Consider the following 27258-nt stretch of genomic DNA (forward strand, 5'->3'; position numbering starts at 1 on the left):
AGTATATCAGGAGATGAGGGATGTGTCAGTGAGGACAGGGCTGCATGTGACAGGGGCAGTGACATGATGTGAGGAGAGGAATGGAGGCAGCAGGAAGCCACAGACTGAGAGTTATATAGTGGGAGGAGCAGGGTACCCCAGCAGCACAGAGTATATCAGGAGATGAGGGATGTGTCAGTGAGGACAGGGCTGCATGTGACAGGGGCAGTGACATGATGTGAGGAGGGGAATGGAGGCAGCAGGAAGCCACAGACTGAGAGTTATATAGTGGGAGGAGCAGGGTCCCCAGCAGCACAGAGGATATCAGGAGATGAGTGATGTGTCAGTGAGGACAGGGCTGTATGTGACAGGGGCAGTGACATGATGTGAGGAGGGGAATGGAGGCAGCAGGAAGCCACAGACTGAGAGTTATATAGTGGGAGGAGCAGGGTCCCCAGCAGCACAGAGTATATCAGGAGATGAGGGAAGTGTCAGTGAGGACAGGGCTACATGTGACAGGGGCAGTGACATGATGTGAGGAGGGGAATGGAGGCAGCAGGAAGCCACAGACTGAGAGTTATATAGTGGGAGGAGCAGGGTCCCCAGCAGCACAGAGTATATCAGGAGATGAGTGATGCGTCAGTGAGGACAGGGATGCATGTGACAGGAGCAGTGACATGATGTGAGGAGGGGAATGGAGGCAGCAGGAAGCCATAGACTGAGAGTTATATAGTGGGAGGAGCAGGATCCCCAGCAGCACAGAGTATATCAGGAGATGAGTGATGTGTCAGTGAGGACAGGGCTGCATGCAACAGGGGCAGTGACATGATGTGAGGGGAATGGAGGCAGCAGGAAGCCACAGACTGAGAGTTATATAGTGGGAGGAGCAGGGTCCCCAGCAGCACAGAGTATATCAGGAGATGAGTGATGTGTCAGTGAGGACAGGGCTGCATGTGACAGGGGCAGTGACATGATGTGAGGAGGAGAATAGAGGCAGCAGGAAGCCACAGACTGAGAGTTATATAGTGGGAGGAGCAGGGTACCCCAGCAGCACAGAGTATATCAGGAGATGAGTGATGTGTCAGTGAGGACAGGGCTGCATGTGACAGGAGCAGTGACATGATGTGAGGAGGGGAATGGAGGCAGCAGGAAGCCACAGACTGAGAGTTATAAAGTGGGAGGAGCAGGGTACCCCAGCAGCACAGAGTATATCAGGAGATGAGGGATGTGTCAGTGAGGACAGGGCTGCATGTGACAGGGGCAGTGACATGATGTGAGGAGGGGGAATAGAGGCAGCAGGAAGCCACAGACTGAGAGTTATATAGTGGGAGGAGCAGGGTACCCAGCAGCACAGAGTATATCAGGAGATGAGGGATGTGTCAGTGAGGACAGGGCTGCATGTGACAGGGGCAGTGACATGATGTGAGGAGAGGAATGGAGGCAGCAGGAAGCCACAGACTGAGAGTTATATAGTGGGAGGAGCAGGGTACCCCAGCAGCACAGAGTATATCAGGAGATGAGGGATGTGTCAGTGAGGACAGGGCTGCATGTGACAGGGGCAGTGACATGATGTGAGGAGGGGAATGGAGGCAGCAGGAAGCCACAGACTGAGAGTTATATAGTGGGAGGAGCAGGGTCCCCAGCAGCACAGAGGATATCAGGAGATGAGTGATGTGTCAGTGAGGACAGGGCTGTATGTGACAGGGGCAGTGACATGATGTGAGGAGGGGAATGGAGGCAGCAGGAAGCCACAGACTGAGAGTTATATAGTGGGAGGAGCAGGGTCCCCAGCAGCACAGAGTATATCAGGAGATGAGTGATGTGTCAGTGAGGACAGGGCTGCATGTGACAGGGGCAGTGACATGATGTGAGGAGGGGAATGGATGCAGCAGGAAGCCTCAGACTGAGAGTTATATAGTGGGAGGAGCAGGGTACCCCAGCAGCACAGAGTATATCAGGAGATGAGTGATGTGTCAGTGAGGACAGGGCTGCATGTGACAGTGACAGTGACATGATGTGAGGAGGGGAATGGAGGCAGCAGGAAGCCACAGACTGAGAGTTATATAGTGGGAGGAGCAGGGTCCCCAGCAGCACAGAGTATATCAGGAGATGAGTGATGTGTCAGTGAGGACAGGGCTGCATGTGACAGGGGCAGTGACATGATGTGAGGAGGGGAATGGAGGCAGCAGGAAGTCACAGACTGAGAGTTATATAGTGGGAGGAGCAGGATCCCCAGCAGCACAGAGTATATCAGGAGATGAGTGATGTGTCAGTGAGGACAGGGCTGCATGGGACAGGAGCAGTGACATGATGTGAGGAGGGGAATGGAGGCAGCAGGAAGCCACAGACTGAGAGTTATATAGTGGGAGGAGCAGGGTACCCCAGCAGCACAGAGTATATCAGGAGATGAGTGATGTGTCAGTGAGGACAGGGCTGCATGTGACAGGGGCAGTGACATGATGTGAGGAGGGGAATGGAGGCAGCAGGAAGCCACAGACTGAGAGTTATATAGTGGGAGGAGCAGGGTCCCCAGCAGCACAGAGGATATCAGGAGATGAGTGATGTGTCAGTGAGGACAGGGCTGTATGTGACAGGGGCAGTGACATGATGTGAGGAGGGGAATGGAGGCAGCAGGAAGCCACAGACTGAGTTATATAGTGGGAGGAGCAGGGTCCCCAGCAGCACAGAGTATATCAGGAGATGAGTGATGTGTCAGTGAGGACAGGGCTGCATGTGACAGGGGCAGTGACATGATGTGAGGAGGGGAATGGAGGCAGCAGGAAGCCACAGACTGAGAGTTATATAGTGGGAGGAGCAGGGTCACCAGCAGCACAGAGTATATCAGGAGATGAGTGATGTGTCAGTGAGGACAGGGCTGCATGTGACAGGGGCAGTGACATGATGTGAGGAGGGGAATGGAGGCAGCAGGAAGCCACAGACTGAGAGTTATATAGTGGGAGGAGCAGGGTCCCCAGCAGCACAGAGTATATCAGGAGATGAGTGATGTGTCAGTGAGGACAGGGCTGCATGTGACAGGGGCAGTGACATGATGTGAGGAGGGGAATGGAGGCAGCAGGAAGCCACAGACTGAGAGTTATATAGTGGGAGGAGCAGGGTTCCCAGCAGCACAGAGTATATCAGGAGATGAGTGATGTGTCAGTGAGGACAGGGCTACATGTGACAGGGGCAGTGACATGATGTGAGGAGGGGAATGGAGGCAGCAGGAAGCCACAGACTGAGAGTTATATAGTGGGAGGAGCAGGGTACCCCAGCAGCACAGAGTATATCAGGAGATGAGTGACGTGTCAGTGAGGACAGTATGTCACCCCATACACTGCCCCGCCTGCAGGACATGTACAGCCCCCACATTACCTGACAGACCACCACTCCCCCTAGCCCCATGTAATACTGCCCCTCCCACCACGTCTATCTCAGTGAGATCGCCAAAGCCTGCCCCACCCATGTGACGTCATTGCCCCTCCCTCTCCAGGAGAACACAGACAGAAATCTGGCATCATAATAAATGCGCCTGTAGACGTAGGTGACGTGATCACGAAGCAACGTGACGTCACTGCCTCCTCCCCGGTGAGTGACGTGTGCCCGCACATAAGATGGCGGCGGCTCCCGGCACAGCGGGCTGTGTGGTGTAGGATGCGGGACCGCCCATGTGCGGGTGCTGGTGATGGCACTGCCCGTAACTGACATGGCGGCGGGAGCGCGGTCACGTGCTGCGGGCGGGAAGTTTGAATGTTGTGTTCCTGACCCGGAAGTTGTCAGGAGTATCCCGATGTTCTCAGCCAGGGGGGTGAGTGTGTATATACTGTCCCCATCCCCTATAGGGGGTATATATATACTATACATGTACACAGTGTAATGAGGGGTGACTCCTGTGCTCTATATATGTGTATATACTGTCCCCATCCCCTATAGGGGGTATATATATACTATACATGTACACAGTGTAATGAGGGGGTGACTCCTGTGCTCTATATATGTGTATATACTGTCCCCATCCCCTATAGGGGGTATATATATACTATACATGTACACAGTGTAATGAGGGGTGACTCCTGTGCTCTATATATGTGTATATACTGTCCCCATCCCCTATAGGGGGTATATATATACTATACATGTACACAGTGTAATGAGGGGTGACTCCTGTGCTCTATATATGTGTATATACTGTCCCCATCCCCTATAGGGGGTATATATATACTATACATGTACACAGTGTAATGAGGGGTGACTCCTGTGCTCTATATATGTGTATATACTGTCCCCATCCCCTATAGGGGGTATATATATACTATACATGTACACAGTGTAATGAGGGGGTGACTCCTGTGCTCTATATATGTGTATATACTGTCCCCATCCCCTATAGGGGGTATATATATACTATACATGTACACAGTGTAATGAGGGGGTGACTCCTGTGCTCTATATATGTGTATATACTGTCCCCATCCCCTATAGGGGGTATATATATACTATACATGTACACAGTGTAATGAGGGGTGACTTCTGTCCTCTATATACGTGTATATACTGTCCCCATCCCCTATAGGGGGTATATACACACTATACATGTACACAGTGTAATGAGGGGTGACTCATGTGCTCTATGTATGTGTATATACTGTCCCCATTCCCTATATGGGGGTATATATACTATACATGTACACAGTGTAATGAGGGGTGACTCATGTGCTCTATGTATGTGTATATACTGTCCCCATCCCCTATAGGGGGGTGTATATATACTATACATGTACACAGTGTAATGAGGGGTGACTCCTGTCCTCTATATATGTGTATATACTGTCCCCATCCCCTTTAGGGGGTATATATATACTATACATGTACACAGTGTAATGAGGGGTGACTTCTGTCCTCTATATATGTGTATATACTGTCCCCATCTCCTATAGGGGGGTATATATACTATACATGTACACAGTGTAATGAGGGGTTGACTCCTGTGCTCTATATATGTGTATATACTGTCCCCATCCCCTATAGGCGGTATATATACTATACCTGTACACAGTGTAATGAGGGGTGACTCCTGTGCTCTATATGTGTATATACTGTCCCCATCCCCTATAGGGGGGTATATACACTATACATGTACACAGTGTGATGAGGGGGTGACTCCTGTGCTCTATATATGTGTATATACTGTCCCCATCCCCTATAGGGGGTATATATATACTATACATGTACACAGTGTAATGAGGGGTGACTCCTGTGCTCTATATATGTGTATATACTGTCCCCATACCCTATAGGGGGTATATATACTATACATGTACACAGTGTAATGAGGGGTGACTCCTGTGCTCTATATATGTGTATATACAGTCCCCATCCCCTATAGGGGGTATATATACTATACCTGTACACAGTGTAATGAGGGGTGACTCCTGTCCTCTATATATGTGTATTATCTGTCCCCATCCCCTTTATGGGGGTATATATACTATACATATACACAGTGTAATGAGGAGTGACTCGTGCTCTATGTATGTGTATATACTGTCCCCATCCCCTATAGGGCGTATATATATACTATACCTGTACACAGTGTAATGAGGGGTGACTCCTGTGCTCTATATATGTGTATATACTGTCCCCATCCCCTATAGGGGGTATATATATATATATATATATATATATATATACATACACACACACACACACACACACACACACACACACACACACACACACACACACACACACATACTATACCTGTACACAGTGTAATGAGGGGTGACTTCTGTCCTCTATATATGTGTATATACTGTCCCCATTCCCTATATGGGGGTATATATACTATACATGTACACAGTGTAATGAGGGGTGACTCATGTGCTCTATGTATGTGTATATACTGTCCCCATCCCCTATAGGGGGGTGTATATATACTATACCTGTACACAGTGTAATGAGGGATGACTACTGTGCTCTATATATGTGTATATACTGTCCCCATCCCCTATAGGGGGTATATATATACACTATACATGTACACAGTGTAATGAGGAGTGACTTCTGTCCTCTATATATGTGTATATACTGTCCCCATCCCCTATAGGGGGGTATATATACTATACATGTACACAGTGTAATGAGGGGGTGACTCCTGTGCTCTATATATGTGTATATACTGTCCCCATCCCCTATAGGCGGTATATATACTATACCTGTACACAGTGTAATGAGGGGTGACTCCTGTGCTCTATATAAGTGTATATACTGTCCCCATCCCCTATAGGGGGGTATATATACTATACATGTACACAGTGTAATGAGGGGTGACTCCTGTGCTCTATATAAGTGTATATACTGTCCCCATCCCCTATAGGGGGTATATATACACTATACATGTACACAGTGTAATGAGGGGGTGACTCCTGTGCTCTATATATGTGTATATACTGTCCCCATCCCCCATAGGGGGGTATATATACTATACATGTACACAGTGTAATGAGGGGTGACTCCTGTACTCTATATATGTGTATATACTGTCCCCATCCCCTATAGTGGGGTATATATACACTATGCATGTACACAGTGTAATGAGGGGGTGACTCCTGTGCTCTATATAAGTGTATATACTGTCCCCATCCCCTATAGGGGGGTATATATACTATACATGTACACAGTGTAATGAGGGGGTGACTCCTGTGCTCTATATATGTGTATATACTGTCCCCATCCCCTATAGGGGGTATATATATACTATACATGTACACAGTGTAATGAGGGGGTGACTCCTGTGCTCTATATATGTGTATATACTGTCCCCATCCCCTATAGGGGGGTATATATACTATACATGTACACAGTGTAATGAGGGGTGACTCCTGTGCTCTATATATGTGTATATACTGTCCCCATCCCCTATAGGGGGTATATATATACTATACATGTACACAGTGTAATGAGGGGTGACTCCTGTGCTCTATATATGTGTATACTGTCCCCATCCCCTATAGGGGGTGTATATATACTATACATGTACACAGTGTAATGAGGGGTGACTCCTGTGCTCTATATATGTGTATATACTGTCGCCATCCTGTATCGGGTTTGTGCGTATTATACATGTACAGTTGTGATTAGTACGTGCGGTGTTGTGGACCTGCTCTGTACACACTGGTCTGGTGACTGGATGACGGGTGTTGTGGATCTGCTCTGTACACACTGGTCTGGTGATTGGATGACGGGTGTTGTGGATCTGCTCTGTACACACTGGTCTGGTGACTGGATTACGGGTGTTGTGGATCTGCTCTGTACACACTGGTCTGGTGACTGGATGACGGGTGTTGTGGATCTGCTCTGTACACACTGGTCTGGTGACTGGATGACGGGTGTTGTGGATCTGCTCTGTACACACTGGCCTGGTGACTGGATTACGGGTGTTGTGGATCTGCTCTGTACACACTGGTCTGGTGATTGGATTACGGGTGTTGTGGATCTGCTCTGTACACACTGGTCTGGAGATTGGATGACGGGTGTTGTGGATCTGCTCTGTACACACTGGTCTGGTGACTGGATGACGGGTGTTGTGGATCTGCTCTGTACACACTGGTCTGGAGATTGGATGACGGGTGTTGTGGATCTGCTCTGAACACACTGGTCTGGTGACTGGATTACGGGTGTTGTGGATCTGCTCTGTACACACTGGTCTGGTGATTGGATTACGGGTGTTGTGGATCTGCTCTGTACACACTGGTCTGGTGACTGGATTACGGGTGTTGTGGATCTGCTCTGTACACACTGGTCTGGGGACTGGATGACTGGTGTTGTGTATCTGCTCTGTACACACTGGTCTGGTGACTGGATTACGGGTGTTGTGGATCTGCTCTGTACACACTGGTCTGGTGACTGGATGACGGGTGTTGTGGATCTGCTCTGTACACACTGGTCTGGTGACTGGATTACGGGTGTTGTGGATCTGCTCTGTACACACTGGTCTGGCGATTGGATTACGGGTGTTGTGGATCTGCTCTGTACACACTGGTCTGGTGACTGGATTACGGGTGTTGTGGACCTGCTCTGTACACACTGGTCTGGTGACTGGATTACGGGTGTTGTGGATCTGCTCTGTACACACTGGTCTGGTGATTGGATGACGGGTGTTGTGGATCTGCTCTGTACACACTGGTCTGGTGATTGGATGGCGGGTGTTGTGGATCTGCTCTGTACACACTGGTCTGGTGACTGGATGACGGGTGTTGTGTATCTGCTCTGTACACACTGGTCTGGTGATTGGATGACGGGTGTTGTGTATCTGCTCTGTACACACTGGTCTGGTGACTGGATTACGGGTGTTGTGGATCTGCTCTGTACACACTGGTCTGGTGACTGGATGACGGGTGTTGTGGATCTGCTCTGTACATGACGGGTGTTGTGGATCTGCTCTGTACACACTGGTCTGGTGACTGGATGACGGGTGTTGTGGATCTGCTCTGTACACACTGGTCTGGTGATTGGATTACGGGTGTTGTGGATCTGCTCTGTACACACTGGTCTGGTGATTGGATGACGGGTGTTGTGGATCTGCTCTGTACACACTGGTCTGGTGATTGGATGACGGGTGTTGTGGATCTGCTCTTTACACACTGGTCTGGTGATTGGATGACGGGTGTTGTGGATCTGCTCTGTACACACTGGTCTGGTGACTGGATTACGGGTGTTGTGGATCTGCTCTGTACACACTGGTCTGGTGACTGGATGACGGGTGTTGTGGATCTGCTCTGTACACACTGGTCTGGGGACTGGATGACGGGTGTTGTGGATCTGCTCTGTACACACTGGTCTGGAGATTGGATTACAGGTGTTGTGGATCTGCTCTGTACACACTGGTCTGGTGATTGGATGACGGGTGTTGTGGATCTGCTCTGTACACACTGGTCTGGGGACTGGATGACGGGTGTTGTGGATCTGCTCTGTGCACACTGGTCTGGAGATTGGATTACGGGTATTGTGGATCTGCTCTGTACACACTGGTCTGGTGATTGGATGACGGGTGTTGTGGATCTGCTCTGTACACACTGGTCTGGGGATTGGATGACGGGTGTTGTGGATCTGCTCTGTACACACTGGTCTGGGGATTGGATTACGGGTGTTGTGGATCTGCTCTGTACACACTGGTCTGGGGACTGGATGACGGGTGTTGTGGATCTGCTCTGTACACACTGGTCTGGGGATTGGATTACGGGTGTTGTGGATCTGCTCTGTACACACTGGTCTGGGGATTGGATTACGGGTGTTGTGGATCTGCTCTGTACACACTGGTCTGGTGATTGGATGACGGGTGTTGTGGATCTGCTCTGTACACACTGGTCTGGTGACTGGATGACGGGTGTTGTGGATCTGCTCTGTACACACTGGTCTGGTGACTGGATTACGGGTGTTGTGGATCTGCTCTGTACACACTGGTCTGGTGACTGGATTACGGGTGTTGTGGATCTGCTCTGTACACACTGGTCTGGTGACTGGATTACGGGTGTTGTGGATCTGCTCTGTACACACTGGTCTGGTGACTGGATTACGGGTGTTGTGGATCTGCTCTGTACACACTGGTCTGGTGACTGGATTACGGGTGTTGTGGATCTGCTCTGTACACACTGGTCTGGTGACTGGATTACGGGTGTTGTGGATCTGCTCTGTACACACTGGTCTGGTGACTGGATTACGGGTGTTGTGGATCTGCTCTGTACACACTGGTCTGGGGATTGGATTACGGGTGTTGTGGATCTGCTCTGTACACACTGGATTGGTGATTGGATTACGGGTGACCACAGCTGATCTTCCTTATCTGAAGCTAGCGCTATGGGGGGAGCACGTGTATTGACGCGTCCATACAGAGACTGGTCTAGGGCCTTATCCTCTACATATTTCTGTATGGTATCCGGCTGCACTGTAGGATGAGCCCATCTGTATAATTTACCTAAAACACCTCCGAGGCAGAGGGTATTCGCCTAGTGTCAGGCTTACCTCTGGCGGGTGCTCCCGCGGGTTACCGTCCCGCTGGAAGGCGCGGCTGCGGCGGCATGTCCTCCTGGATGGATGTGCGGCTGCCGGGGGCCGAGGGTCTGGAGAGCCGGGTGCTGTGGCGGGGATCACTGCGGTAAGGTCCTCTAGTGGTGACACAGTATAGTGTGTCAGAGACAGAAGCTGGCTAAAGCTGTGTGCTAAACAGCTACGTATGTCTCCTGTGCTGGGGGCAGCCATGTTGGAGACCAGAGTATTACCCATGAAGTTCCCAATCTGTGTCCAGCCAATCCTGCGTGTTCTCCCCTTACAAAAGGGGGCTGGCTCAGAAGGAGAGTGCCAGTGCATCAAGTTACCTCCTTGTGAAAGGTTCTCCAGCTCTGTGCTCCCAGGTTACTTCTGGTTCCTGGTCCTGGTTGCTCTCATCCATCGGTTACCTAAACGCTGCTGCAGTCCTGCTGTCCAAGTCCGTTGCCACTCGTGGAAGTGCTCACGGGGTCCCAGGTCGTAGAGGAGCTCAAGGTGCTAACGGCGGTTCCCGCAGACGTCTTCATTTCTTCAAAGTCCAAGTTCTTCAGCCTCGTCTTTTATCATAAAACAGTCTTCAGTTCTTCTTTACCGGAGTTCTTCAGCTTCACTCTTCCAGTCATTTAACCATAGACTCTAATTCTTCCAGTTTCTTCAATTGCTCCAATATCGTTATCTTCCTACGAAGTCCTCCTTTTCTTTATGCCCTCCGGCCAACGTTAACACTTAGTTTGGCTTCCACCCCATGAGGAGGAATTACATTCAGCCCCCTCGTTTACTCTCCTCACAGGTAGCTGTCCCTTCAACCAAACTCTGTTGTCGGAACCCTAACTTACGCCGAGCGCGACACCTAGCCTGACTGCTGATGGATCCCTAGGATGGGGAGGGGTACTCTCCTGGCCATGTGCTCTGTGATACTATAACCCCTCATCCTGACATTCCCCCATATAGTGTTCACTCTAGAATCCGGGCATGGCGCCGGATCTAGAGGGGCACTAGCACGCGTGGCGAAAAGGGGGCGTGGTCATGCAAAATAGGGGGTGGGGTCATCACGGGTAATACAAGGGGGCGTGGGTGGCCGGCGGCGTCACTGTTGGGGGCGTGCCCGGCCGGCGGTGCTGGGCTTCCCCCAAGCGCTCTCTCAGCGTGAATGGATGCCGTGCGCATGCACGCGGCATCTTTACACGCTATGAGGGCAGGAAGTGGGCGGCAGTTTTAGCAGGGCGCCGCAGAAAGGGCAGGGCGGGTTTCGCCCTTAAAAAATCGTCCAGGGTGCGGCGCCCTGCTGAAACTGCCTAGCGTGAACACTAACCATAGTGTTCTCTGTGCTGTCTCTCCTGCTACGTACTCATCGTTGTGCACGCAGCATTTACACATCATAAAACCCGAGTGCTGCGATCACAGGGTCATATTATGCTGCATGTACGCTTTGGTTCCACGGAATGTGGCGCGTTTCACTTTGTCTAGCCTGGTATTATGTGGGGTCTCGCCAACATCCATCCGGCTGCTGCAGAGTTCACCCAAGCTAACATGATGGTGTACCCCAGTCTGTGCCTGTAGTCCCTTCACCCAGTAGTGCTATAAGGTGTTGGTGGAGGGTGGTATTCCTGGCATGGTGGGTTTGGGACTCAATCTCACCTTCTCCTGTTGGACCTATACATCAGTCAGGAAGATGGATGTGTTTGTGACCTCTGGTCACTATGTATCTGTAATAAAGGAGAGCGTTGTCTGGGGAATGGGCCTTGGGATATGTGGAGAAGGGTGGTGAAACGCGTATGTATATACAGTACATGGTACGTTTGTGCCGGTGGGGCATCCCTGGCATTTAGTGCTGTGTGTGGAATGCGGGGAGTAGCAGAAATGTTACCATTGGACGTGGTATTATAGTGCGGCTGTACCACGCTGACCGCACAGCCACAGGTATACCATCAGCAACTTCTCATGTGTTCATGTCGCCCTGTCTTTCTTCTTTCAGATATGGCAGAGAAGCGTGTGGGTGTCCAAGGTGGCGTTATAAGGACCTATGGCCGCCTGCGTCCTGTGAGGAGGGTGCAGTCTCAGAAATGGTTCTCTCCTGGAGAGCGCAAACATCTCTTCTCTAGTTCCTCCTCTTCCTCTCACCTCTCATCTTCTCCACATGAGGCGTCATCTTCCGGCGACTCTATCTACCTGCCTCCTAAACGGTGAGTCTCCTGGTCCATGTCATCATTATCCTGTCATACGCCAGTGTCCCACATACAGGCCTGGTATTCTCCAGTCATCATTATCCTGTCATACGCCAGTGTCCCCACATACAGGCCCCCTATTCCCAGTCGTCATTATCCTGTCATACACCAGTGTCCCACATACAGGCCCCCTATTCTCCAGTCATCATTGTCCTGTCATACGCCAGTGTCCCCCCCACATACAGGCCCCCTATTCTCCAGTCATCATTGTCCTGTCATACGCCAGTGTCCCCCACATACAGGCCCCCTATTCTCCAGTCATCATTATCCTGTCATACGCCAGTGTCCCACATACAGGCCCCCTATTCTCCAGTCATCATTGTCCTGTCATACGCCAGTGTCCCCCCACATACAGGCCACCTATTCCCCAGTCATCATTATCCTGTCATACACCAGTGTCCCCCCACATACAGGCCCCCTATTCCCCAGTCATCATTGTCCTGTCATACGCCAGTGTCCCCCCCACATACAGGCCACCTATTCCCCAGTCATCATTGTCCTGTCATACGCCAGTTTCCCCCCACATACAGGCCCCCTATTCCCCAGTCATCATTGTCCTGTCATACGCCAGTGTCCCCCCACATACAGGCCCCCTATTCCCCAGTCATCATTGTCCTGTCATACGCCAGTGTCCCCCCACATACAGGCCCCCTATTCCCAGTCGTCATTATCCTGTCATACGCCAGTTTCCCCCCACATACAGGCCCCCTATTCCCCAGTCATCATTGTCCTCTCATACGCCACTGTCCCCCCCCCCCCCCCCCACATACAGGCCCCCTATTCCCCAGTCATCATTGTCCTGTCATACGCCACTGTCCCCCCACATACAGGCCCCCTATTCCCCAGTCATCATTGTCCTGTCATACGCCACTGTCCCCCCACATACAGGCCCCCTATTCCCCAGTCATCATTGTCCTGTCATACGCCAGTGTCCCCCACATACAGGCCACCTATTCCCCAGTCATCATTGTCCTGTCATACGCCAGTCTCCCCCCACATACAGGCCCCCTATTCCCCAGTCATCATTGTCCTCTCATACGCCACTGTCCCCCCCTTCCCACACACATACAGGCCCCCTATTCCCCAGTCATCATTGTCCTGTCATACGCCAGTCTCCCCCCACTTACAGGCCCCCTATTCCCCAGTCATCACTGTTTTGTTATACGCCAGTGTCCCACCACATACAGGCCTCCTATTCCCCAGTCATCATTGTCCTGTCATACGCCAGGGTCCCCCCACATACAGCCCCCCTATTCCCCAGTCATCATTGTCCTGTTATACGCCACTGTTCCCCCCCCCCCCCCACATACAGGCCCCCTATTCCCCAGTCTTCATTGTCCTCTCATACGCCACTGTGTCCCCCCCCCCCCCCCCCCCCCACATACAGGCCCCCTATTCCCCAGTCATCATTGTCCTGTCATACGCCACTGTCCCCCCACATACAGGCCCCCTATTCCCCAGTCATCATTGTCCTGTCATATGCCAGTGTCCCCCCACATACAGGCCACCTATTCCCCAGTCATCATTGTCCTGTCATACGCTAGTGTCCCCCCACATACAGGCCACCTATTCCCCAGTCATCATTGTCCTGTCATACGCCAGTGTCCCCCCACATACAGGCCACCTATTCCCCAGTCATCATTGTCCTGTCATACGCCAGTCTCCCCCCACATACAGGCCACCTATTCCCCAGTCATCATTGTCCTCTCATACGCCACTGTCCCCCCCTTCCCCCACACATACAGGCCCCCTATTCCCCAGTCATCATTGTCCTGTCATACGCCAGTCTCCCCCCACATACAGGCCCCCTATTCCCCAGTCATCAGGTTTTGGGAATATTTCGGATAACGGATACCTGCCCTGTATTATCTCATGGAATGGCGTCACGCAGGTGGTCACAAGCAGCTGAGTGTCAGTAAAAGCGTCAGGAATGGCTGTAAGTTACATTTTGAGCTGTTATAATATAAAAGCGCACAGAGCCATTGCTGATGTCCCCGCATGGGTGAGTAATAACCCTAATGATCTCCTTCACCCCCTCCATAGTGCACAGTAATGCCGGTACAGGGAGCTTACACTCGTAGCCGGGGAATTTCTGCAGGAAGCCTGGGGCTTTTACTGACCGCTTTATGTGGCTGCATTGCATGGGACCTGTGTGGTGTTGACAAATCCCCACTAGTCGTTTGCCTAAGCACGGCACGGTAGCTGGCGGAAGCCGGAGCTTGGAGACGCTGGGTGTACCCAAAACAGCCTGTGCCATTCACAGGCTCTACATACCCAGGCAGTGCCTTACCACACTATTTCTATATATGTCACATGCCAATCCCTCAGATTAAGGTTTGAGACAGAACCAGCGCTCTGCGTAATATTCAAAACAAATTTTTACTCCGTGTTGAACTTCATTCATAGAACAATTACATCGACAGCAGCATATACTCATCGTATTGAGGTAATATTTAATCGATGGCAAACTCCCAAACAGCCGTTTTCGGTACGTAACCTTCCTCAGGGGAATAACCAGGCAAAATGTCAAACCGCCATGTCAGAAAGTGCTTGCGTGCCGTGCAACCTTACATCACCTGTGAGCGCATTATATGTGTTCACAGCGCCCTACTGAAAATTTTTCGTTCGGACGTGAGTAAATACTTAGCGAATGGGCACTGCGTACCATGCGCATGCGTATTTCTCTAACGTCCTAGTGGATGCTGGGAACTCCGTAAGGACCATGGGGAATAGCGGGCTCCGAAGGAGGCTGGGCACTCTAGAAAGATCTTAGACTACCTGGTGTGCACTGGCTCTTCCCACTATGACCCTCCTCCAAGCCCCAGTTAGATTTCGTGCCCGGCCGAGGTTGGATGCACACTAGGGGCTCTCCTGAGCTCTTAGAAAGTTATAGTCTTAGAAAGGACTAAGGGGAGAAGAAGCGAACTCGCCTGCTTGCAGCCGGATTGGGCTTCTTAGGCTACTGGACACCATTAGCTCCAGAGGGATCGACCGCAGGCCCAGCCTTGATGTTCGGTCCCGGAGCCGCGCCGCCGTCCCCCTTACAGAGCCAGAAGCAAGAATATGGTCCGGAAAATCGGCGGCATGAAGACTCAGTCTTCACCAAGGTAGCGCACAGCACTGCAGCTGTGCGCCATTGCTCCTCATACACACTTCACACTCCGGTCACTGAGGGTGCAGAGCGCTGGGGGGGGGCGCTCTGAGGCAGCAATAAAAACACCTTGGCTGGCAAAAATACCTCAATATATAGCCCCAGGGGCTATATATGAGGTAAATACCCCTGCCAGAAGTCCATAAAAAACGGGAGAATAGGCCGCGAAAAAGGGGCGGAGCCTATCTCCTCAGCACACTGGCGCCATTTTCCCTCACAGCTCCGTTGGAGGGAAGCTCCCTGGCTCTCCCCTGCAGTCTACAAGGGTTAAAAAAAGAGAGAGGGGGCACTAAATTTAGGCGCAGTATACATTATATATATATATAGATATAAAGCTATAGGGGACATAACTCAGTTAGTCCCTGCAGTATATAGCGCTCTGGTGTGTGCTGGCATACTCTCACTCTGTCCCCCCAAAGGGCTTTTGTGGGTCCTGTCCTCGTTTAGAGCATTCCCTGTGTGTCTGCGGTGTGTCGGTACGGCTGTGTCGACATGTTGAATGAGGAGGCTTATATGGTGACGGAACAGAGGCCGATATATGTGATGGCGCCCCCTGTGGGGCCGACACCAGAGTGGATAGAGAGGTAAAAGGTATTAACCGACAGTGTCAACTCCTTACATAAAAGGGTGGATGACGTAACAGCTGTGGGACAGCCGGCTTCGCAGCCCGCGCCTGCCCAGGCGTCTCAAAGGCCATCAGGGGCTCAAAAACGCCCGCTCTCTCAGATGGCAGACACAGATGTCGACACGGAGTCTGACTCCAGTGTCGACAAGGTGGAGACATATACACAATCCAATCCGTGACTTGATCCCGGCAATAAAAAATGTGTTATACATTTCTGACTTTAACCTCTATAAATGGGTTTTAGGTTTGGGGAGAAAAAACAGGCAGTGTTTTGTTCCCCCATCAGATGAATAAATGAAGTGTGTGAAAACCGTGGGTTCCCCCGTTAAGAAACTGGTAATTTATAAAAAGTTACTGATGGCGTACCCTTTCCCGCCAGGAGGATAAGTTACGCTGGGAGATATCCCCTAGGGTGGATAAGGCGCTCACACGTTTGTCAAAAAAGGTGGCACTGCCGTCTTAGGATACGGCCACTTTAATAGGTACCTGTTGATAAAAAACAGGAGGCTATCCTGAAGTCTGTATTTACACACTCAGGTACTAGACTGAGACCTGCAGATAGTGCTGCTGCAGCGTGGTTGGTGACCCTGTCAAACAGGGATAATAGTTGGCAAACATAAAAACATATTAAAGACGTTGTCTTATATATGGGGGATGCACAGAGGGATATTTTGCCGGCTGGCATCCAAAATAAATGTAATGTCCATTCTGTCAGGAGGGTATTAGAGACCTGTCACTGGACAGGTGATGCTGACTTAAAAAGCGCATAGAGAGCCTTATAAGGGTGAGGAATTATTTGGGGATGGTCTCTGGGACCTCGTATCCACAGCAACTGCTGGGAAGAAATAATTTTACCTCAGGTTTCCTCACAGAAAAAGGTACAGTCCTTTCGGCTTCAGAAAAGCAAGCGGGTCAAATGGCGCTTCCTTTCTGTACAGAGACAAGGGTAGAGGGAAAAAGCTGCACCAGTCAGCCTGTTCCCAGAATCAAGATTCTTCCCCCGCCTCCTGTGAGGCCACACCATGACGCGGGTGCTCCACAGGTGTAGCCAGGTACGGTGGGGGGCCGCCTCAAAAATTTCAGCAATTAGTGGGCTCGCTCACAGGTGGATCCCTGTTTCTTCCAAGTAGTATTTCAGGGGTACAAGCTGGAATTAGAGATGTCTCCCCCCAGCCGTTTCCTAAAATATGCCTTGCTGACAACTCCCTCAGGCAGGGAGGCTGTGCTAGAGGCAATTAATAAGCGGTATTCCCAGCAGGTAATACTCAAGGTGCCCCTACTTCAACAAGGACGGGGTTACTATTCCACACGGGTTGGGGTACCGAAACCGCATGGTTCGGTGTGACCCATTTTATATTAAAATCCTTGAACATAAAAAAATTCAAGTTCAAGATGGAATCGCTCAGGGCGGTTATTGCAAGCCTGGACGAGGGGGATTACATGGTATCCCGGGACATCAAGGATGCTTACCTGCATGTCCCCATTTACCATCCTCGCCAGGAGTACCTCAGATTTGTGGTACAGGATTACCATTACCAAGTCCAGACACTGCCGTTTGGACTGTACATGGCACCGAGGGTGTTTTATCAAGGTAATGGCCGAAATGATGATACTCCTTAAAAAAAAAAGGGAGTTGTAATTATCCCGTATTTGGACAATCTCGTTATAAGGGCGAGGTCCAAGGAGCAGTTGGTAGTCGGGGTAGCACTATTTTGGAAAGTGCTACAACAGCATAGGTGGATTCTAAACAGTCCAAAGTCACAGCTGGTTCCTATGACACGTCTACTGTTCCTGGGGATGGTTCTGGACATAAACCAGAAATAGTGTTTCTCCCGGAGGAGAAAGCCAAGGAGTTGTCATCTCTAGTCAGAGACCTCCTGAAACCAAAATAGGTAGCGGTGCATCATTGCACGCGAGTCCTGGGAAAAATGGTAGCTTCTTACGAAGCAATCCCATTAGGCAGGTTCCATACAAGAACTTTTCAGAGGGACCTGTTGGACAAGTGGTCCGGATCGCATCTTCCGATGCATAGGCTGATAACCCTGTCTTCAAGGACCAGGGTATCTCTACTGTGGTGGCTGCAGAGTGCCCATCTTCAAGAGGGCCGCAGGTTCGGCATACAGGACTAGGTCCTAGTGACCATGGATTCCAGCCTTTGAGGCTGGGGGGCAGTCACATAGGGAAGAAACTTCCAGGGACTTTGGTCAAGTCAGGTTATTTCCCTACACATAAATATTCTGGATCTGAGGGCCATTTACAATGCCCTGAGGCCAGCTAGGCCTCTGCTTCAAAACCAGCCGGTACTGATCCAATCAGACAACATCACGGCAGTCGCCCATGTAATCAACAGGGCGGCACAAAAAGCAGGATGGCGATGGCAGAAGCCACAAGGATTCTCCGATAGGCGGAAAATCATGTGTTAGCACTGTCAGCAGTGTTCATTCCCGGAGTGGACAACTGGGAAGCAGATCTTCTCAACAGACACGACCTCCACCCGGGAGAATGGGGACTTCCTCCAGAAGTCTTCCAATAGGATTGTACACCATTGGGAAAGGCCACAGGTGGACATGATGGCGTCCCGCCTTAACAAAAAGCTATAAAAGATATTGCTCCAGGTCAAGGGACCCTCAGGCGATAGCTATGGACGCTCTGGTAACACCGTGGGTGTACCAGTCGGTTTAGGTGTTCTCCCCTCTGCCTCTCATACCAAAGGTACTGAGAATAATAAGAAGGCGAGGAGTAAGAACAATACTCGTGGATGGCCAAGAAGAGCTTGGTACCCAGAACTTCAAGAATTTATATCAGAGGACCCATGGCCTCTGCCACTCAGTCAGGACCTGCGGCAGCAGGGGCCCTGTCTGTTCCAAGACTTACCGCGGCTGCGTTTGACGGCATGGCGGTTGAACGCCGGATCCTGAAGGAAAAGGGCATTCCGGAGGAAGTAATTCCTACGCTTACTAAAGCCAGGAAAAGAGGTTACAGCAACTCATTATCACCGCATATGGCGAAAATATGTTGCATGGTGTGAGGCCGAAAGGGCCCCAACAGAGGAATTTCAACTAGGTCGATTTCTGCATTTCCTGCAAGCAGGAGTGACTATGGGCCTTAAATTGGGTTCCATTAAGGTACAGATCTCGGCTCTGTCGATTTTCTTTCAAAAAAGAACTCGCTTCAGTACCTGAAGTTCAGACATTTATAAAAGGAGTGCTGCATAGTCAGCCCCCGTTTGTGCCTCCTGTGGCACCTTGGGATCTCAACGCGGTGTTGAGTTTTCTTAAAATCACATTGGTTTGAACCACTAAAAACCGTGGATCTGAAATATCTCACATGGAAGGTGGTTATGTTATTGGCCTTGGCTTCTGCCAGGCGAGTATCAGAATTGGCGGCTTTGTCTTGTAAAAGCCCTTATTTGATTTTCCATATGGATAGGGCAGAATTGAGGACTCGTCCCCAGTTTCTCCCTAAGGTGGTGTCAGCGTTTCACCTGAACCAGCCTATTTGGTGCCTGCGGCTACTAAGGATTTGGAGGACTCCAAGTTGCTAGACGTTGTCAGGGCCCTGAAAATATATGTTTCCAGGACGGCTGGAGTCAGAAAATCTGACTCGCTGTTTATCCTATATGCACCCAACAAGCTGGGTGCTCCTGCTTCTAAGCAGACTATTGCTCGTTGGATTTGTAGTACAATTCAGCTTGCACATACTGTGGCAGGCCTGCCACAGCCAAAATCTGTCAATGCCCATTCCACAAGGAAGGTGGGCTCATCTTGGGCGGCTGCCCGAGGGGTCTCGGCTTTACAACTTTGCCGAGCAGCTACTTGGTTTGCAAAATTCTACAAATTTGATACCCTGGCTGAGGAGGACCTGGAGTTCTCTCATTCGGTGCTGCAGAGTCATCCGCACTCTCCCGCCCGTTTGGGAGCTTTGGTATAATCCCCATGGTCCTTACGGAGTTCCCAGCATCCACTAGGACGTTAGAGAAAATAAGAATTTACTCACCGGTAATTCTATTTCTCGTAGTCCGTAGTGGATGCTGGGCGCCCATCCCAAGTGCGGTTTATCTGCATTACTTGTACATAGTTATTGTTAACTAAATCGGGTTATTGTTGAGCCATCTGTTGAGAGGCTCTATTGTTTCATACTGTTAACTGTGTTTCATATCACGAGTTGTACGGTGTGATTGGTGTGGCTGGTATGAGTCTTACCCGGGATTCAAAATCCTTCCTTATTGTGTACGCTCGTCCGGGCACAGTACCTAACTGAGGCTTGGAGGAGGGTCATAGTGGGAAGAGCCAGTGCACACCAGGTAGTCTAAGATCTTTCTAGAGTGCCCAGCCTCCTTCGGAGCCCGCTATTCCCCATGGTCCTTACGGAGTTCCCAGCATCCACTACGGACTACGAGAAATAGAATTACCGGTGAGTAAATTCTTATTTTTTGCCTTAATCGCTCCGTTGCGAAAATCGGCAACGAGCGAACAACTCTGAATGACCCCTATAGTGCAGATAAATTTATTTTATTTCACACAGGTAGGTCTATGCAACTCATAGAGATTATAAAGACTTGTACCCTGATTACCACATGATAGAATAAAATGCAACCAAGGCAAAACCTGCAATCCGCCGTCCAAAGACCAGGACCTGAAAACCGCGCCGCCGGCTGAGGATATCAGCCGTGACTCGTCCGGACACCACGTCGGGGGAGCAGTCAGAGATGCAGTGCACAAGGTAGGCCACCAGACGCTCCTTCTATCATTGTGCACTGCATCTCCGACTGCTCCCCCGATGTGGTGGCCGGACGAGCCACGGCTGATAGCCTCCTACATATCGCTTGCCGCATAGGGAGCCAGCTAGCCCGGTCCCCCCTATGTGCGACACGCTACAGTGCAGGGTTGGCTCCCCTCTCCCCCGTCATTGTGCACCGGGAGCCGGAGGTCCTGGACTCTCAGCCGCAGTGCCGGGTAGCTCCCTCCTCCCTGTCCGCTCTGATGCTGGGGCGCTGGGAGTGGAGCTCTGAGTCCGCAGCGGTGGCACACACAGCCCTGCAGCCTGGGACTTTACTCCCGGATGCAGCGGCTCCCTCTCTCCCCCGGCGCATCGGGAGTTACACTTTGCTGCTGCCGGAGAGGGTATATTTTTTTAACTACCCGCCACCTAGCGCCACAACATTTTAAAGGTGGCGCCTAGCTCCAGGGTTTTTTTTTAAATTGGCTCCAAGCACTCATCGTCTCTTAAAATGGGGCCGGGCACTGAGGGTCATCCCCTTCAGTGCCGCGGCTGCCATTGTCCACGTGGCTGGGGGGTCTCCGGCCACAGCGATTTAATGATAAATGGGCCCCTATATAATATTACTGTTTCCAACTTAAACTTCAGAAGAAGGCTTTCAGAGCAGTGATTTAGATGCTACTATCTGTTCATTGCTTCTTATTATGCTTGTTTATATGTGGTCTATTTCATAGTTTTTGAGTAAAATATGTACAACTTGCAGGATACAGACTCAGGGTATAAACACGTGGAATGTGTTGTAAATGTATTTAAAGATGCACTTGTTTCCTGGTGGTCCAGGGGAACCCAGAGCTCTGCCAGCTGCTTTGTCCCCTTGTCCACCTTCTGTGGCCAGAGTATTCTGGTCGGGGACCTTGATTGCCCATCCCTGGAGCTCAGTTTCAGGCTAGAGGTGGTGAGCTGGGTCCCTGAGCTGACTTCTGGAAATATTTTCGGCGGGAACCTTCCACAACCATAAACGAAGCAATTCCAGGCTGGAGACTAAACCTCCTGGTGGGCTTGGGTACAGGGCCGTGACCACTCTCCACTGTCCATAGAGGACAATGGTAAAGGTGATCATGCCTCGGAGCTGCCCCCTGTGGTATTGTGTGTTAGAGTAAGAGGAGACGGAGAGTCGTGTGTAGAGGATACATTCTTCTGTGACATCAGGGATTGAGCTTCTGTAAACATCTTTTGTATGCTGTTCCCCCTGGCAACATGGGAGTGTCTTTTTGTGCAAATAAACATTATTGCCTCAAGATGATTGCCTTCGTCTTGCAACCAATATGAATGCGACAGAATGCAGTCCCGTTCTCCACTACTCCTAGGTTAAGCCCAGCGTCTCCCAAGTAATGCCCTCTGCCATGCAGGCTCGGTTCAGGTCAGCGACCAGTGTGGGTCCTCCAACGCCAGGCAGGAGGTGTGGCAGAAGCGTGTCAATGCATACACAGCAGCAAGTGGTAGTCAGGTGCCACGTAGTAGGAGCTTGGTGGTGGCAGCAACATAACGCCCACTGTGCTGTGTGTGGAGCCAGTAACAGGTGGTTACCAATGTCAAGAGGGAATCCCCTATTGGCCAGGTCCCGTGAGACCCGAACCCAATCTGTGCTCGCTGGACGTAGTCAATGAGGGCCAGCGTCCGGTCACACGTGTGTATAAAGAAGGGCAACTAAAATGGTGCATGGCCGACATCAAACAACTTACCCGGAGAGACTAGAAGATCTCGCTATGTACAGTGTGGAGCAGAGAAGGGAAAGGGGGGACATGAGAGAGACTGTCACATATATCAGACTGTCACATATATCACCACGGTACAGGGGGAGACATTCCTCACAGGGAGAGAAGTATTAGAACACGAGGACATGAGAGAGACAGTCACATATATCAGGGGTATCACCACGGTACAGGGGGGAGACATTCCTCACAGGGAGAGAAGTAATAGGACACGAGGACATGAGAGAGACAGTCACATATATCAGGGGTATCACCACGGTACAGGAGGAGACATTACTCACAGGGAGAGAAGTAATAGACCACGAGGACATGATAGAGACTGTCACATATATCAGTGGTATCACCACGGTACAGGAGGAGACATTCCTCACAAGGAGAGAAGTATTAGACCACGAGGACATGATAGAGACTGTCACATATATCAGGGGTATCACCACGGTACAGGAGAAGACATTCCTCACAGGGAGAGAAGTAATAGGACACGAGGACATGAGGGAGACTGTCACATATATCAGGGGTATCACCACGGTACAGGGGGAGACATTCCTCACAGGGAGAGAAGTAATAGGACACGAGAGACTGTCACATATATCAGGGGTATCACCACGGTACAGGGGGAGACATTCCTCACAGGGAGAGAAGTAATAGGACACGAGAGACTGTCACATATATCAGGGGTATCCCCACGGTACAGGGGGGGACATTCCTCACAGGGAGAGAAGTAATAGGACATGAGGACATGATAGAGACTGTCACATATATCAGGGGTATCACCACGGTACAGGGGGAGACATTCCTCACAAGGAGAGAAGTATTAGACCACGAGGACATGATAGAGACTGTCACATATATCAGGGGTATCACCACGGTACAGGAGAAGACATTCCTCACAGGGAGAGAAGTAATAGGACACGAGGACATGAAGGAGACTGTCACATATATCAGGGGTATCACCACAGTACAGGAGGAGACATTCCTCATAGGGAGAGAAGTATTAGACCACGAGGACATGATAGAGACTGTCACATATATCAGGGTTATCACCACGGTACAGCAGGAGACATTCCTCACAAGGAGAGAAGTATTAGACCACGAGGACATGAGAGAGACTGTCACATATATCAGGGGTATCATCACGGTACAGGGGGAGACATTCCTCACAGGGAGAGAAGTAATAGGACACGAGAGACTGTCACATATATCAGGGGTATCACCACGGTACAGGGGGGAGACATTCCTCACAGGGAGAGCAGTAATAGGACACGAGGACATGAGAGAGACTGTCACATATATCAGTGGTATCACCACGGTACAGGGGGAGACATACCTCACAGGGAGAGAAGTAATAGGACACGAGGACATGAGAGAGACTGTCACATATATCAGGGGTATCACCACGGTACAGGGGGAGACATTCCTCACAGGGAGAGAAGTAATAGGACACGAGGACATGATAGAGACTGTCACATATATCAGGGGTATCACCACGGTACAGGAGGAGACATTCCTCACAGGGAGAGAAGTATTAGACCACGAGGGCATGAGAGAGACTGTCACATATATCAGGGGTATCACCACGGTACAGGGGGAGACATTCCTCACAGGGAGAGAAGTAATAGGACTTGAGGACATGAGAGAGACTGTCACATATATCAGGGGTATCACCACGGTACAGGGGAGAGACATTCCTCACAGGGAGAGAAGTAATAGGACACAAGGACATGATAGAGACTGTCACATATATCAGGGGTATCACCACGGTACAGTAGGAGACATACCTCACAGGGAGATAAGTAATAGGACACGAGGACATGATAGAGACTGTCACATATATCAGGGGTCTCACCACGGTACAGTAGGAGACATACCTCACAGGGAGATAAGTAATAGGACACGAGGACATGATAGAGACTGTCACATATATCAGGAGTATCACCACGGTACAGGAGGAGACATTCCTCACAGGGAGAGAAGTAATAGGACACGAGGACATGATAGAGACTGTCACATATATCAGGGGTATCACCACGGTACAGGAGGAGACATTCCTCACAGGGAGAGAAGTATTAGGACACGAGGACATTATACAGACTGTCACATATATCAGGGGTATCACCACGGTACAGGAGGAGACATTCCTCACAGGGAGAGAAGTATTAGGACACGAGGACATGATAGAGACTGTCACATATATCAGGGGTATCACCACGGTACAGGAGGAGACATTCCTCACAGGGAGAGAAGTAATAGGACACGAGGACATGATAGAGACTGTCACATATATCAGGGGTATCACCACGGTACAGGGGGAGACATTCCTCACTGGGAGAGAAGTAATAGGACACGAGGACATGATAGAGACTGTCACATATATCAGGGGTATCACCACGGTACAGGAGGAGACATTCTTCACAGGGAGAGAAGTAATAGGACACGAGGATATGAGAGAGACTGTCACATATATCAGGGGTATCACCACGGTACAGGGGGAGACATTCCTCACAGGGAGAGAAGTAATAGGACACGAGGACATGAGAGAGACTGTCACATATATCAGGGTTATCACCACGGTACAGGGGGGAGACATTCCTCACAGGGAGAGAAGCAATAGGACACGAGGACATGAGAGAGACTGTCACATATATCAGGGGTATCACCACGGTACAGGGGGAGACATTTCTCACAGGGAGAGAAGTAATAGACCACGAGGACATGAGAGAGACTGTCACATATATCAGGGGTATCACCACGGTACAGAAGGAGACATTCCTTACAGGGAGAGAAGTATTAGACCATGAGGACATGAGAGAGACTGTTACATATATCAGTGGTATCACCACGGTACTGGAGGAGACATTCCTCACAGGGAGAGAAGTATTAGAACACGAGGACATGAGAGAGACTGTCACATATATCAGGGGTATCACCACGGTACAGGGGGAGACATTCCTCACAGGGAGAGAAGTAATAGGACACGAGAGACTGTCACATATATCAGGGGTATCACCACGGTACAGGGGGGAGACATTCCTCACAGGGAGAGAAGTATTAGACCACGAGGACATGATAGAGACTGTCACATATATCAGGGGTATCACCACGGTACAGGGGGAGACATTCCTCACAGGGAGAGCAGTAATAGGACACAAGGACATGAGAGAGACTGTCACATATATCAGGGGTATCACCACGGTACAGGAGGAGACATTTCTCACAGGGAGAGAAGTAATAGGACACGAGGACATGAGAGAGACTGTCACATATATCAGGGGTATCACCACGGTACAGGGGGAGACATTCCTCACAGGGAGAGCAGTAATAGGACACAAGGACATGAGAGAGACTGTCACATATATCAGTGGTATCACCACGGTACAGGAGGAGACATTTCTCACAGGGAGAGAAGTAATAGGACACGAGGACATGAGAGAGACTGTCACATATATCAGGGGTATCACCACGGTACAGTAGGAGACATACCTCACAGGGAGATAAGTAATAGGACACGAGGACATGATAGAGACTGTCACATATATCAGGGGTCTCACCACGGTACAGTAGGAGACATACCTCACAGGGAGATAAGTAATAGGACACGAGGACATGATAGAGACTGTCACATATATCAGGAGTATCACCACGGTACAGGAGGAGACATTCCTCACAGGGAGAGAAGTAATAGGACACGAGGACATGATAGAGACTGTCACATATATCAGGGGTATCACCACGGTACAGGAGGAGACATTCCTCACAGGGAGAGAAGTATTAGGACACGAGGACATTATACAGACTGTCACATATATCAGGGGTATCACCACGGTACAGGAGGAGACATTCCTCACAGGGAGAGAAGTATTAGGACACGAGGACATGATAGAGACTGTCACATATATCAGGGGTATCACCACGGTACAGGAGGAGACATTCCTCACAGGGAGAGAAGTAATAGGACACGAGGACATGATAGAGACTGTCACATATATCAGGGGTATCACCACGGTACAGGGGGAGACATTCCTCACTGGGAGAGAAGTAATAGGACACGAGGACATGATAGAGACTGTCACATATATCAGGGGTATCACCACGGTACAGGAGGAGACATTCTTCACAGGGAGAGAAGTAATAGGACACGAGGATATGAGAGAGACTGTCACATATATCAGGGGTATCACCACGGTACAGGGGGAGACATTCCTCACAGGGAGAGAAGTAATAGGACACGAGAGACTGTCACATATATCAGGGGTATCACCACGGTACAGGGGGGAGACATTCCTCACAGGGAGAGAAGTATTAGACCACGAGGACATGATAGAGACTGTCACATATATCAGGGGTATCACCACGGTACAGGGGGAGACATTCCTCACAGGGAGAGCAGTAATAGGACACAAGGACATGAGAGAGACTGTCACATATATCAGGGGTATCACCACGGTACAGGAGGAGACATTTCTCACAGGGAGAGAAGTAATAGGACACGAGGACATGAGAGAGACTGTCACATATATCAGGGGTATCACCACGGTACAGGGGGAGACATTCCTCACAGGGAGAGCAGTAATAGGACACAAGGACATGAGAGAGACTGTCACATATATCAGTGGTATCACCACGGTACAGGAGGAGACATTTCTCACAGGGAGAGAAGTAATAGGACACGAGGACATGAGAGAGACTGTCACATATATCAGGGGTATCACCACGGTACAGGGGGAGACATTCCTCACAGGGAGAGCA

The 27258-nt window shown here is 50.3% G+C and overlaps 1 protein-coding gene across 1 annotated transcript in view; it reads left to right on the plus strand.

Moving 5' to 3' along the window:
• The first annotated feature begins 3573 nt into the window (after positions 1 to 3573).
• HASPIN (histone H3 associated protein kinase) overlaps positions 3574 to 27258 on the plus strand; it is a 213268-nt gene continuing 189583 nt past the window's right edge. The window contains exons 1-2 of the mRNA XM_063950398.1: positions 3574 to 3784; positions 11996 to 12203. Of these exons, the coding sequence (XP_063806468.1) occupies positions 11998 to 12203 (206 nt within the window). The 5' untranslated portion in view covers positions 3574 to 3784; positions 11996 to 11997. The remainder of the gene's footprint in view (positions 3785 to 11995; positions 12204 to 27258) is intronic.

This window comes from Pseudophryne corroboree (assembly GCF_028390025.1).
Source record: "Pseudophryne corroboree isolate aPseCor3 chromosome 5 unlocalized genomic scaffold, aPseCor3.hap2 SUPER_5_unloc_2, whole genome shotgun sequence".
NCBI lineage: Eukaryota > Metazoa > Chordata > Amphibia > Anura > Myobatrachidae > Pseudophryne > Pseudophryne corroboree.